At 41.3% G+C, this 14,457-nt stretch overlaps 1 protein-coding gene across 20 annotated transcripts in view; it reads right to left on the reverse strand.

Annotated features, from left to right (window-relative positions):
* Nucleotides 1-14,457, reverse strand: part of LOC118207834 (calcium-dependent secretion activator 1-like) — a 114,568-nt gene that overhangs the window by 65,906 nt on the left and 34,205 nt on the right. For all 20 annotated transcript variants that reach the window (XM_035381925.1, XM_035381924.1, XM_035381939.1 and 17 more), the window contains one exon: nucleotides 1,361-1,441. In XM_035381925.1, the coding sequence (XP_035237816.1) occupies nucleotides 1,361-1,441 (81 nt within the window). The remainder of the gene's footprint in view (nucleotides 1-1,360; nucleotides 1,442-14,457) is intronic.

Here is a 14,457-nt window from a genome sequence, read left to right on the forward strand (position 1 = left end):
GCTGCACAGGAGCATCAAGTATATTTTTATATTTGCAAAGCAACTGAAGCAAAGTGTCCAGCTGAATGCACCAAACCCTCATCAGGCCAATGACCTTCATGGCAGATTTATAAGAGCATGACTCATCCAGCCAGATGGAGTGAAGCCCTCTTTAAGTGTACACAATCTCTGTACCCTGTACCTCTCTCTAGATTGCCTCCAAAATGCTATGGAACCCTTTACTTAGAGCACTCAAATACAGTTTTATTGCTGGGGCTTGGAATATGACCTGATGTAACATAGTGGCGCCATGCCCATTCAAACTCAGGTGGCCCCCGATTTTTTATTTATTTTTGGCCCGTTGAGTCAAAAGTGTTCTTCCAAATATGGCACAGAACATATTTCATTAAGCTCCCAATACCCTTTTCCCCATGTTGCTACTTCCTTCAAGTCAGCCATCAGAAATCAAGCATCAAAGATAAACAAGGGACAAGATATTGCCTCACCGGGATTGATCCACAATGTATATCAGGACCAGAAAGAAATTTAGAGTTTTAAATGTCTGCAAACTAAAAATGAAAAACACCTTCAATTAACTTTTTACTCTCTTTGGTATTGAGTTAACTTGATTGCTAGTTATCTAGTAATCTAGAAAAACTGGCTTTCTGGTAGCTTCTATCCCCCTCTGGTTAGGTGCTTTATGTGCTGGATAACCTGGAAATGTGACTATTTTTCCAGTCATGGAGACCACATGGGAAATTAGCAAATGATTTAAAAATGCACCAATGCCACCAATGAGCTAAAGCAAAGTGCACTGCAATACAACAGCGTTTGGGGTTCAAAGTTTGGGGCATGTTCAATTATTTAAAAAAAAAAAGTTGCTCAAAAAGTCACGTGAAATGCGTGACTTTTTGAGCAACTAAAGAAAATGTAGATAGAAAACTTGCTGTCACATATGTATTCACAAGTTTTCTATCTACATTTTCTTTAGTTGCTAGCTGATTAGCCCATTTGTATTATTGCTAGTCAGCTAATGTTAGCTAGCTGAGGTAGCTAGCTAGCGAATGTGACAGGACAAGGGATTTTACAGAGACTTGAGAGTGATGATCCTCTGATTGGCTTTGCTTTTTTCCTATTTTTTCTGGCATGATGGTTATTGCAGTTGAAACAGAGAGGACCGAGAAAATCAGGGATGCATACATATGTTAAGGTAGGCACCCAACACCCAACACTTAAGAAACTTCTGGTTCTCTCCCTCTCTCTCTCTCTCTCTGTTTCTCTCTCTCCGTGTTGTCCTATGTAAATGTGCAGTTGATCAGATCTGGTCATGTACTCTCGCAGTGCATTCCGGAGGACTAGATGTGACGTATCACACGCTTACCCTCGCAATCTGGTCAGCCATTTGCAGTCGTCCATCCAGCTCTCTCCTGATCTGAGCGGCCTGCTCGTCTAGGTTATCCAGCTGGAGAAAAACAGGACAAACAAATAACACCATTTTTACATTCACTCACCATAATGCATTACATGCTTTCCAAACTGAAATGAATTCAAAATGATTAGCCAAGTAATTACACTGAAGAGCATTCACTTTGAGTGCATTCATATTTTAAATGAGGTGTTTTTCAAATACAACCCATTCCTGCATGTAGCCAGATAGACAGCAGGAACAGACCAAGCTGCTCCAGTGTTACAAGGAAAACTGGAAGTGAAGACTGCATGTAGACCATGATTGTGTGTTTGGGTACAGTATTTGTATATGAACACCCTCCCCTTCCATTACTATATACTATGCGTCTCTTATAAACGCAGGGCTCCGTTGAAAAATAGATTTATCAGTGGGAGTTTCCCGGATAAATAAATAAACATGTATGCGGAGGATAGTGAAACAGAGTGAAGATTTTGCACTGCGTCCAAACCATGCAATACAATCTCCAGCTAAAACAGCCGTTTGCTTTACAGGTAGTTTTGGTAGGGCAGTGGCACGCTCAAAGGCGTGCTTTTCCCGCACGGCGTGCCCTGGGGCGTTGGAACATCCTGAGAGAGCGCTCATGCCCCCCGGGCGAAGGAGCAGGTGGGTGTCGGCATGCCATTTCCCGGCTGCCCACAGCGGTCCCCGTCCAAAAGAAAAACACAGCGGGCTAACTGAAGCACCTGCACAATGCAGACTGACAGCCATTATTACGGTAGGCCTGAGTCACCGAGATTAAGGCACCGGGAAAGTGGTGCTGCTGTGGACCCCTGAGCTTTAGAAAAAAAAGTGAAAGTGGTATTTAACTCTCAGCCCAATAGAAAGCACAAGTCATTGTACCACAGGGTAGGGGAAACCGTAAATGCGATTAAAAATGGGGATTATAATTTTAAAATGGTCATTTTGATCGGTTATCTGATCTTACAAAAGTACAACCTTTATAAGAACATAACAGTATTATTATGAACGAGCCATTCAGTTCATCTTGGCTATTGACCATTTTCCTGTACAATAATCAAATGTGATTGGCAGTACATAATGGTTACCACAATGTAACTAAAATGTATAGTTCAATTAAACTGTTTCTGTGTGTGTCAGGAAAGCCAAATAAACTATGGTTAAAATTTCTGTGCAGCCCTGTATATCTTCACAAACATAACTAGCTACAGCTAAATTAGCCAAAAAATCCTTCATTGTCTACCGTTATAACAGGGAAGCAGGATGTGGCCGCTTTACTCAGGTTTCAGTTTTGGCTAAATCAATTCATTAAACCCTGTTACTCCATCCTGGCAAACACAAAGCTGTTAACCTGAGGACACCCTGTGTTGAAGGGCCAGCATAAGTCCCACTAACTTAACACATCCACCCCGGTGTTCTACCTAAACCTAACACTACGAGTTCTACCTACCTAAACACTCTAGGGTCTCAAAGTAAGGGGCGAAATCATAATAGTTTCGCAATTTGTTTTAGAGCAAACATTGCTCTATCCGCAGAAATCACCTAGGACCAATTAGCCTCCAAGTTGTTTTGTGTAGTTCCAGTTGTAGTAAACGCAGGCATCTTAATTGGTGTGTTTACTGTTGTTTCGGTGCACTGTGCAGTGGGAGTGAAAGTTCACCGAGTTTCTGTTGTTAAATATCGACTACATTTTATATGCAGGCTCAAAGGATCTGACTGGTAATGTGCTATCCTCATATGAGCACCAGTTTGGTTGTTCCATATTTCAATTGTATTAGAGATGAAAGCAAAGTGAAATTATGATGACTAAACAACAAAATAAATACATTAAATCCCATTTTAAAGGCACAGAATTCACCTTCAACTCCTACAAGGTGATTTACTGGTTATGTTTCCACCAGGTCTTTTTTTTTTTGCAATGTAATCTCATTTCTCTTGTCACAAACCAAGTCATTATTTAAAGCCTAGTCATTCTGATTTACATACAGTATACATATAGTCATTTTGATTTATATACAACAGATAATGCTTTTGATTTTTTGATAGGACTTTGGCTCAAAAATAATCCGTAATAAGAATTCAGTAATTCGCTAGTAAGCAGGAATCTTCATTGAGTGGTACTGAGCAAAAGTGAGTCTGAGCTCCTCAGAACTACCTTCAGACAGCTGTTGGCCTCGTTTTGCCAAGGAGCAATGAAATTCTCACATTAATAATGAATATACATGCCAGCACATGCCAGTAATTTAGAGTACCTGACAAAGTGGTTGGTTCAGGATTGGGTCACTCTCTCCTTCTCTCTCTCTCTCATTGATTTAATTGAGAACCGAATTAAAGCTCTGCCTCAGCTTCTACTCCGACTGATTAAAATTAGCCACCATTGCACCGAACCCCCAGTCCTCTGGGATGCTGTGGCAAAGGAAAACTTTGGGTAAGACAAGATGAGAAACTGTCTCATGGCACCCCCCTGGCAGGTTCGGGATCACGAGAGTCAAGACATAATAAGTTCCTTTTAATATCAAACTCATGATTCTCACAAGTGATAATTCTTCTTAGAAAATTTAAAGGGATAGTTCCATTTCTGTAGTTTTAAAAATATTTACTATTTCAGTTTTGGTGTGCATTTTTGTTTGGCCAAGAAAATTGTTGTATGTTTACGAGGACATTTAGTTTTTGATGACCTGCTGTTTACGATGGTGGGCAAAGAGGCATTCACTAGTTCATAGTCTAAAGCAAGAAAATGCATTTCAACTGCAAAAGCCACAAGGACAGCTATGTTACCAGTGGCTTCTCACATGTAAATGAACTGATTAGTCATAAACTGTGTTCCATATGGCTTTCCATATCAACATTACTGCATAGGCCTTTGGGAGTGAGACCTTGCATTGCTTGAGAACTGAGAAGTACCAGCACAAAAGCCTTAATAAAAATGATCAAGAAGGGTTGCATAAAATAAACAACAAAGGTAAAGAGCTATATAGTATGCTTGAAATATTGAAAAATAAAAAAAAATATGCAAGCAGTTGGGGTTTAAAAAATGTATTGTCTTGCTATAGACAATGAACCACTGATAACGTCCAGTGATAAGCTGTATCTAAAATATCCTTCATCACAACAACTGTCTGGGCCAACCCAGAAAGTGAACCATAATTTTGCTGAATGGGGAATCCTGCTGTGTTATGAAATATACTATTATTGTTGTTGCTGTCCTATCTTAAACGTGCTGAAAATAACCAAATAACAGGTCTGGTTAAATGTAGGTGTGTCCTTTTCTCCTTTCCTTCAGGGTCATGATGACTAGAGCAGCCAGCTCTTTTGTGCCGTACTGATTACCCTGCTGTAAATGCAGGGCACTGTAATATGGGCCACGCCTACAGAGAGAGCGGGTGAGAGAAAGCGAGAGAGAGAGAAAAGAGAGAGGAAGGGAGACAGGGAGGCAAGGGGCACAGACAGTGAGAGAGAGGCTGCACTCTGGCCAATAATGCCACAAACTTTAATAATTTAATAACTCTTTGTAGCTTCAGACTGAAGGTGCACAGCTGGGAGACAGTCTAAAAGCCAACAGCATCTTCTGCCTCACAGATTCAAGGAAATATGCTGGGGTGGACAGTTCTCACAGCATGCTTAAGGTCACACTCCTCCACACACAAGGAAGGCACCATTTCTGTGAGCTCTGCCCCCCCAGGGACAATTCCTTTTGCCAGGGATGTGGTTCTTCCTGATTCTTCTTGATGAATCAGGAAATACTCATTGTCAGACCCTAAATGTCTCTGGGGGCCAGTAGAATTGAGCTTAATTGCTGAACGTCATCTCATCTCTGTCAGCTGCAAAAACTAGGCCAGGAGTGCAGGGGTTGTATGACGGTGTCCTGACCTGCTTCTACAGTGCATATGACTGGTATAGCTGATGCAGCTCATATAGCTGATATGGCTCGTACAGCTGATTCTGCTTGTACAGCTGATATGGCACTACAGTTCACAGGGCTCATCCAGCTTATGCAGTGTGTGCAGTTAATGGCCCCTGCAGTCTATACTACTTGCGCAGTAGGGGGCAGGATGGCGTAAACCATTCTACGTGTGCAGTCAATCACTGTTGCACAGGCTGAATGATGCATGTGTGTTTGTGTGTGTGTGTCTATGTGTGTGTGCGACAGAGAGAGAGAGAGAGCCAGCACCAACACCATACATCTCCCTCTTATTTTACTATTTGAAACACACACACACACACATACAGAGAAAGAGTGAGAGTGTGTGTATGTGTGTCTGTGTGTGTGGAGCAGGACCACGCGTCTGTGTGTGTGTGTGTGCGTGTGTCCGAGTGTGCCTGTGTGTGTGCATGCATGTTTGTGTGTGCGCGCTCAATAATAAATTTTCCTCATTCGACAGAAGTCAGTTTGAGAGAGTGTATTGATTGCATTTCTGCTCAAAGAGCCCTGATATGATATAATGCTGAGATGTTCCTGCTACTCTCTGTGCAGATGTGCTGAAATGGCAGTAAGTGAGGTCTGGTCCTTCAACACTGCAGCGCATGCAAGCACTGTCAATCACCACCCACCTCACTCTGTCCTCGTTTTAATCCACATGGCTGTGAGACTCTGTCAGCATCCTCTTAAATTTATGATCACCGTGGCTAAGCCATATAAATGACAAATAATTGGTTTATTTAATTTTTGCTTACTCTACTTTTTTACTTCTATGATTTTTTTAAATCCAAAATTTTTCAGATATTCATTTACATCCCTGTAATAGCAGATAACCTAAGTATTCAAGTAAATAATAATATAACGTAATAGTTCTCTTTTCCATTTGTAAAATAATAAAATTAGATAATGTAATGCATTACTGGATGGCATAAACCGGTTGAACAGATAACATAAAAACTTCATTATTTTGTGGTTATTATGTTATAGGAACACAATGGAAAACATATTAGAGAATAATGTACTAGCTTAAATGCATAAAGTAATAACTAATTATGTATTGTATAATTCGCCTTAAGTGTCACACGTACACACGCTAGAATGCACATACACACGCGCAAACACACACGCACACACACAGGAAAATCCCACTGTAGCTTTTTAGAGAGGAGCCTAGTTACTCATATACACAAAGCATATACATCTGTTTTAATTCCTAAAAATTGTCTGCATACCATATTACTGATATCAAAATGAAAAAGATTGCAGTCAAACTTTCTGAAATATATTTCACAAAAACTAAACAAGCTGAATTTCAAAGTAATGCTGCCCCAGTTTTCCTACATTAATTCAAGTAAGTTCTCCTAGTGTTTCTTCATCTAGGCATCTCAAGAGAATGTAGCCTTTATGAGTTTGATTAATACATGCAATATTCACTAACGTTTGGAAAGTTATTCAGTTATCCCATTTTTTTACATTATAAGTGCAAAAGCTATTTTATGACAATTTAATACTTTATCTGGTGCTGTTACATTATCCATTGTTACAGTCTCTACTATGCATTCAACCATATTTATACTTTAAAATGTTTTGATTGCCCCACTGCAGTCTAGAGATTTGGCAACATGGTGGAAACCCTGAGAGAGTTAAAGCATTAAAAAAACAACATGGTGATGAAATCTGCAACATTAGCAACATTTAATATCAGTTTTTCTCTACCTATGGCCCGAGGGCCCTTACAGCCCAGTCCACACAACAGTGTAGCCAAAATCATAAATAAATGCATGTGTGTGTGTGTGTGTGTGTGTGTGTGTGTGCGTGCAGGCGTGCGTGTGTGTGAGTAAACACACCTACATTGTCAGTGGTAATATCCAAACGATATTACAGATAGGAAATGGTTTGTGTACCTATTGTGACAAGTAGGCTGTATCACCCCAATGTTTAAAAACCCCTGTTTTATATTAAAAAGGTTCAAATTGCTTTTTGTATTTCCTGGAGCACAATCCATTTCAAAATGACTTCCTAGTTATCCCACCAGCTGAATGGAAGCATGGACCACAGTCCCCAGAATCCATTGCAGGAATGATACCCTGGTTATCCTACTGGCTGGGTGGGGTGGCCCGGCATGCCCATGTTCACATGGCTATTGGACAGAGACCACCAGTGAGTTACCTCACCGACCACATAGGAAGGACTTTTCACAGACCCCGGCCGCAGACTCAAGATCCAGAGCTGTTGGAACATGTCTGCTATGCTTAGCGCTGGCAAACGGCCACCCTAGCAGGAATGATAGCACCTTAATTTGATTATCATCACTGTGAGTGAGTCAGGATGAGGGCAGAACAAGACTAGAGAAATCAGCTCTGACAAGCCTCAGAAAAACCAGACCTCTGCCGCTTCTGCTTACCACTTGGCTAATGAAGAACGCCCCATCGCTGCTTCTGTTCCAGCTGTGAGCCGGGAACCTTCTGTGCCAGCTGGGAACCTTGACTGCTGTGGCAGTGACTTTGAAAATTACTTCTGTCCGAGAGACATGCAAGAATGCATGATCAGACTGAAACGGCAACATCTGTCAAATTAGCTCTAGCCAAAAGCAGCTTTTGCAATTGGAAGTAATTTTTTCATTCATTCATTAATCCATTTTTATTATCATTATTATTATTAATTTTTGGAGCAGCCGTGTTAAAAAAAGCAACAAAAAAATACATTTTAACAGGAAACTTGGGTCTGGATTCATTCAACATGTGTCCTTCACTTCGGCTCGCAATTAAAAGCAATTGTCCACTTTTGTTTTGCGCAGAGTTTCAGCGAGTTGGTACAAGAAAATCCATTACAGACATGACAGGACTGCCATTAGTTCCCTGGGCTTGGAGACCTTGGAAATTGGATAGTACCTCTTTCTGTGCAGATCAGCTTGCTCAGGGACACGGAGTGAACAGTACGGGGAATTCAGCAATCACCAAAACGACCTTGACAAAATGTGTTTGTGAAGGGTTGAAGCACTAGCTGCATGTACATCTAAGTCTAAGTTAAGGCCATGATCCAGTCAACATCTGTCCTTAATGCATGCTTAGTCGTCTGTGACATTCTCAGTCTTGATGAATTCAGGGGTCCTGATCACCAGACTGCAGGCAGGGGCCAGAGCAGATGGGTGCAGAGGAGTGAGTTTTGGGGGTGTTGAACGGTTGCAGACTTAGCAGAATGAGTGTCGTTCAGCACCAGGGACTGGAGCAGTCAGGCGGTGGAGAGCAGGCGAGATCGCTGGGGGAACGTGATGCGGAGCTGCGCAGCAGCCTGTCGCCGGTCTATTTTTGGCACAGCTGCCTGACGGAATGTGCTGATTCTGCTGGACGTACCCGCCGCCTTTCTTCCGCTGACTCTACGCCACAGGCCACGCCCCTGTCTTGCCTCTATCCGACAGGCCACACCCCTGCCCTGCCACTAGCCCAAAGGGCCACGCCCCTGCCAAGCCTCTACCCCACAGGCCACGCCCCTGCCCTGTCTCTATTCCACAGGCCATGCCCCTGCCCTGCCAGTACCCCACAGGCCACACCCCTGCCCTGTCTCTATTCCACAGGCCACACCCCTGCCCTGCCAGTACCCCACAGGCCATGCCCCTGCCCTTCCAGTACCCGACAGGCCACACCCCTGCCCTGCCTCAACACCACAGGCCACGCCCCTGCATTTCCTTCACCCCACATTAACCACCCCTGCAGGCCCCGCCCATATCTATGCCGCATACATCTATGAGGTGCTGATTCATTTCAACACCCCTAACCTGTGATAAGTGGGGTGTTGAAATGAAATGAGTGATAGAAGGGCTCTGTAAATATATTTCAAATAAAGCTCTCATTAGATTATACCAAGCAATCAAGGGACAGTACTTACAAATGATTTCAAATTCTTCTCACCCCTGAGATATAATTATTACATTTGCTGTTCTTTCACACATTTAAGCAACCACAGTTTCTGACTTGCTATGTGGTTAATACACATAGATTATGCAGCTTTTCAAAGTTTAGTCACTTAACCACAGTGGCAAATGATGTACATAAACTGATTTTGGATCAACAGAAAACACGCAGCACAAACAAGGAACGATTTTCACAAACAACCATGGCTTTTAATTCAGTCTTTAGTGAACTAAGTGATTCACTCCTGTAACTGTCATTGCATTCCAGATGCACTGTTAATTTGCCAGATGAAAGCTGCTCATGCAGAAACATAAAAAGGACATTGTGAAGGCACTCCACTCCAGTGCCTGCAGTAATAAGTGCTACAGTAAGTAAAATAAAGCATATAAATAAAACTACAATTTACAGATGATGGGAAGTGGTCTCAGATCAGCACTTAGCATAAAAGGGAAGTCATGATTAAAGATACTTGCCTTTATCACATACTTTTGAGAGGGTGGAGATATCTGCATCTTTGAAGTGAAGATTCAGTGCAAACTGAAGGGTGAAAACTCAGGGAAGAGGAGTGTGTAATTACGATGTTTTGATCTACCACCAAAAAAAGCTAAGCTATGTCTACTTCGCTGAGCACAGTGTGCTAACGTCACAGAGCACATTTAACATTTAACGCTGAAGCTCCACCGAGCTGCACAGCCAGGCAAGGACAACCTCATTGTAAAGGCCTGTCTCTGTTCTGCTCTCTTCGTCATTATTTTGACAGTATGTAAGGCTCAATGTTTTCCGTTTTTATTTTTTACTCCTTTTTTCAGTGTTTATTTCAAATATTTAAAATCGGTTGGAAAAAATCAGTGGAAAAAATAGCCTAATGCAAAAAAAAAAAAAAAAACTAATTATAAAAATTTAGATTTTAATTCCAAACATTGATAACTTTGATAATTATTTTCTGGTCCTGTTTATTTTGTGTCCAATGCTATAGATTCATTCCAGTAAGTGAGACAAAGTACAGTAATGATTTGTTTGTAATAACAGTTCTGCATTGAATCACTGCTATGGACATTACTAAAACTAAAACTTACAATCAGATTTCAGCTCAAAATGATACGATTCTGTTTCTCTACCTTTTAGTTCATCGACACAATTATGAAAATATATTGGGCTGATTAATATTAGGTCTGTACTTGTGTGCAAGCTGCGTATCCTCTCTAGAAAAGGGCCACCAAAGACCTCCATGTTCTGTTTGAGCTATTCCCAGCTCCCTGATGAGTGATGACACTGCAAATTCTGACTCTCCTGAGCAATGCGCACTCCCACTCCTCTTAGCAGAATTTGGGTGCTGTCATGACGGGTGCATTAGTGGCTTTTTGCTCTGTGCCTGTGCTGCCAATCCTCCTGCTACCATCTGCTGGGAATCGTAGGCTTTTGTCTCCTTTATGCCTCCCAAATGTGGTCCAACCCCCAGTGGCTGAAAATGCTACAGTAGGTAAACCTGACTGAGGAGCACTATACTCCAGATTAATACAAAATGGAGGGCGGAAAAACCCAACAGTCTTCTCTGGCGGTGTGAGCTCTCAGTCCTGGAGGTCTGTAGTGTCCTTTGGTTTATTTCACCACTTAATTACACTGATTAGCTAAAGAGTACATGCACATTGTTTCCAAGGTCTAAATTGACTGATGATTGAAGGTAAACAACAAAAACCTGCAGACACTGCAGTCTTCCAGGACTTCAGTTTAACCCCACTGGATCAGGTGGTTGGATTTGGTACTATTCGAAAGATAGTTAATATATATTGTGAACAGACAGTCACTGACAACTAATCAACAAGCCAAATGACAAGGGAAAAGATTAGTAACAATGCATGGTACACTCCAAGGAAGGACTTCTAAAAACTGCCCAAAAGACTAGTGGAGTGTGTTGGACATCGTAGCTCCAATGTCAAGAAAAATAAGTCCGTTCCAAAGTGACCCTGACCTGTGTTATAATGTGAGACAGGCACAATATGCATCTACAACAGAGATCTCAAACTCCAGTCCCAGTGGGCTGCAATATCTGCTGGTCTGGTATGTATCAAGGTCACGCACATTCATTTTTGGGGGAAGAGAATTCAAAAAAGAAAAGGGCATTAAGAGCAAATTCTGAAGATTAATAGCATGCTGTTAGACAAGCAACAATCAAAATGCCTATCTAATTTACTATACCCTGCACTATATGATATGCTATTAGTAAAATGTAAACATATAGCTGAGTCAGCCCACCAATGTCTCAAATTATGATACCATGAACTTTCATATAATTTCATAAAAACTCATTAAACTTCAAGCATAATATATGCATATTGTATAACAACTCCCTTTCTGTCTGTTCTTCTTGTCAGTTCTAACAGCTGATCTTCTCATAGAAGAAAACCATATTTTCATGTTAAGCTACACCCTGGATAGAGAAAAGACTCTCAAATGTAATATTATATTGAAACATATTATAAAAATGTTTCTGCAAGAATAACAAATGTATAAGCAAATGACAAATACAAATAAAGAAAAAGCCAGCATTTTACAAAAATAAATAGCTGTGGTACCTGACTATTCACTTTTATGTCATAAACCCAGGTCAGAAATAGCAAAGGATGGTTGCCCACACAAGCTATTGCTTCAAACTGGAAAATGACCCTGTCTTTAGCATTTCGATTCTTGCTAACAAGCTAACTGTGGCACTTGTAGCAATTTCTCAGACATCGTACATGGGAACTTGTGTCTTTCTCATATATGAAGGAGACGGGCTACTTGTTTTGCTAAATTCAATATGTCAATGTCAATATGTGTTTGATCACTGAATAGAAAGCCATTCAATTGTTAGGTTGCTTATTGTTGGGGACCCCCGAGAACGTTTGTGGAAAGTACCTGTATGTCTATCTGTCCGTCCTCCATTGCTTCAGATTACAGCAAACATAAAATATGACATTTGTCTGTTCACCCCTTTTACTGACTGACGCACACAGGCAGTCTGAGAAAGGAGAAGCAGACATACAGGAACTCACCAGGGAGAACGGTACTCTCGTGCCGCTGTGCCTAGCTGCACTCAACTTGCTAGGTGTTTTCACATTGATGATGAGTGAGGAAAAACAATGTAGTGTATGCGTGTGTGAGCGGGGTGCCCTTTTTAAACACGAATGCCCTTTGTTAAATGTCGATGGAAATGATAATGTCATAAGAAAGAAAAAAACCATGTCCATCCAGGTCAAAAGAGCAGGGACTCAAGCCCCCTGATCTGTATCTCTGCATGTTCCCAGGCTGTTAGCAATGTTCAGAACTCAAGACCTCTGATTGTTATTATAATGATAGGTCTCCATACAGTATATGTGTATGCAGTGCATGCATGTTCATCTGCCTATGTCTAATTTTCACCAGAAAGTACTGACAGTCTTTCAGTAGTGGAAACATTATTATGCTGAATTGAATTAGCTTCCCTCTGTGGATTAGCTGATATATCAGAAATATAATTATGCTAGTACCTATAACAAAATCTGTCTGTAATGTATTCGGAGAGAAAACAGCTGACGCCGGGGTGAGTGGAGCATGCCTGCCGTTGCCATGGCAGCAGCGAATGAGAGCAGACGAACGTCCCTCTGAGTGACAGGGAGCAGATCGCACGGAAAGCTCGCAGTCTCGCCGTGTCAAAAGTGACAGAAGAAAACAACAGGACACGTGTAGCTGCAAAGTAGCAAAGTGGCTGTGACTTTGAACTCCCACACGTCTGCGAGAATCCAGCTCAGAATCAAGTCAGACTGCTGACAAACTACTATGCGAGAGCTTTGCTCCTTTTTCACTATTCTAAGACATTATTGATTTTAGTAATCTAATATGTCTGGTGTGGCATCCTGAAAATATTTTTATTCATTGAAAGGTGTAAAATAAAATAAAGGTTGCTTTGCCTCTGATATATTATGTAGGGGAGACAGAAATGCTTTACATTTTTATTTAATTATCAGTGAGTTTATACAGATGGACTGTGTAATAATGTTTTCATTTCCCGGTTGTCTGAACATACATTTATACATACGTATGTATTCTCCAGTAAATAAGTGACTGAAGACAATGAACTGGAAAGTTGTTTTATACCTGAATTTGGCAGCGGATGCAGTACTTCTCTGCATTTTAAATTATTTTCTCAGAAAAAAAAAAAAAAAAAAAAACAGCAACAATAGTACAGCAACAGTTTGATACAACATGTGTTTGATACAACATGTGCCAGCCAGAAAAAGGAATTTCCTAATAGAAAATAAATCTATACTACTAAATTAACAACTTTAGTCATTTCATTTTGTGTATCTGTGCAGACAGCAATCTGACATGTACTGGATGACTACAGAACGAATGCACAAGATAGCAATCACACATTCTCCCTGCCAGTGTTTGCTGTTGCCAGAAATTTTTTCCAATTATGGTTGATTGTGCTTTCATTAAATAAACTCCAGGTGGTGTATGTCAAACTGGCAACCTAATTCAAAAAACACCCACGTGGTACAACCTACGCAGGCTTGCACATCCAAGAGACACTGCTCCAGTTCCGTTTGCTCAAAAAACATCACATTAATCTGATTTGCAGAAGCACAATCTACTGCATAATACACCCTGGAGAGGCACATCAAAAAAACAAATGTAACATAAGACTTCACCTCTACAATGTGTCACCTTCTGCTCATGCACTGTTTTCATAACTGTACTGTATCTGTACAAAAATGAACAGAATACAAATTGTTTTTTTTAAATAAACAAAAACAAATGTGCAATTTGAAGGGAGCGAATGTGTTTGATACAGACTGGTGGCAGTGAACGTAGCCACGCCCATAACAGCCGGGCGCAGGGGTTTTCCCTCCCCCAGCCTGGACTGTGACTGGCTACTTCACCTTGCGCAGTCGGAGCAGGGCGTGCAGAGGTCACAGACGGTCACGCGTTGTGACCCGCCCGTCCCTCAGCCCCCGACTCGCTTTTCCTCTGCATCTCAGAGCAGTGGCCAGACAAGGCCTGAGTCACTCAGATTGCGCACCCGTCCCACAGAAATGACCTAATGACTAATGTTTTTTTTTTTTTTTTCCTTACCTCGGTTTTGTCCAGTTTTTTTTTTTTCATAAAAGAAGGCAGAAACACAGACAACGCGACAAGCGAATTGTCAGACATTCCTAATGACAGAAACAAGCAATGAATTTCAAATGCCCCCGAGGCAATGG

This window comes from Anguilla anguilla, chromosome 11 (genome assembly GCF_013347855.1).
Source record: "Anguilla anguilla isolate fAngAng1 chromosome 11, fAngAng1.pri, whole genome shotgun sequence".
In the NCBI taxonomy this organism is placed as follows: Eukaryota; Metazoa; Chordata; class Actinopteri; order Anguilliformes; family Anguillidae; genus Anguilla; species Anguilla anguilla.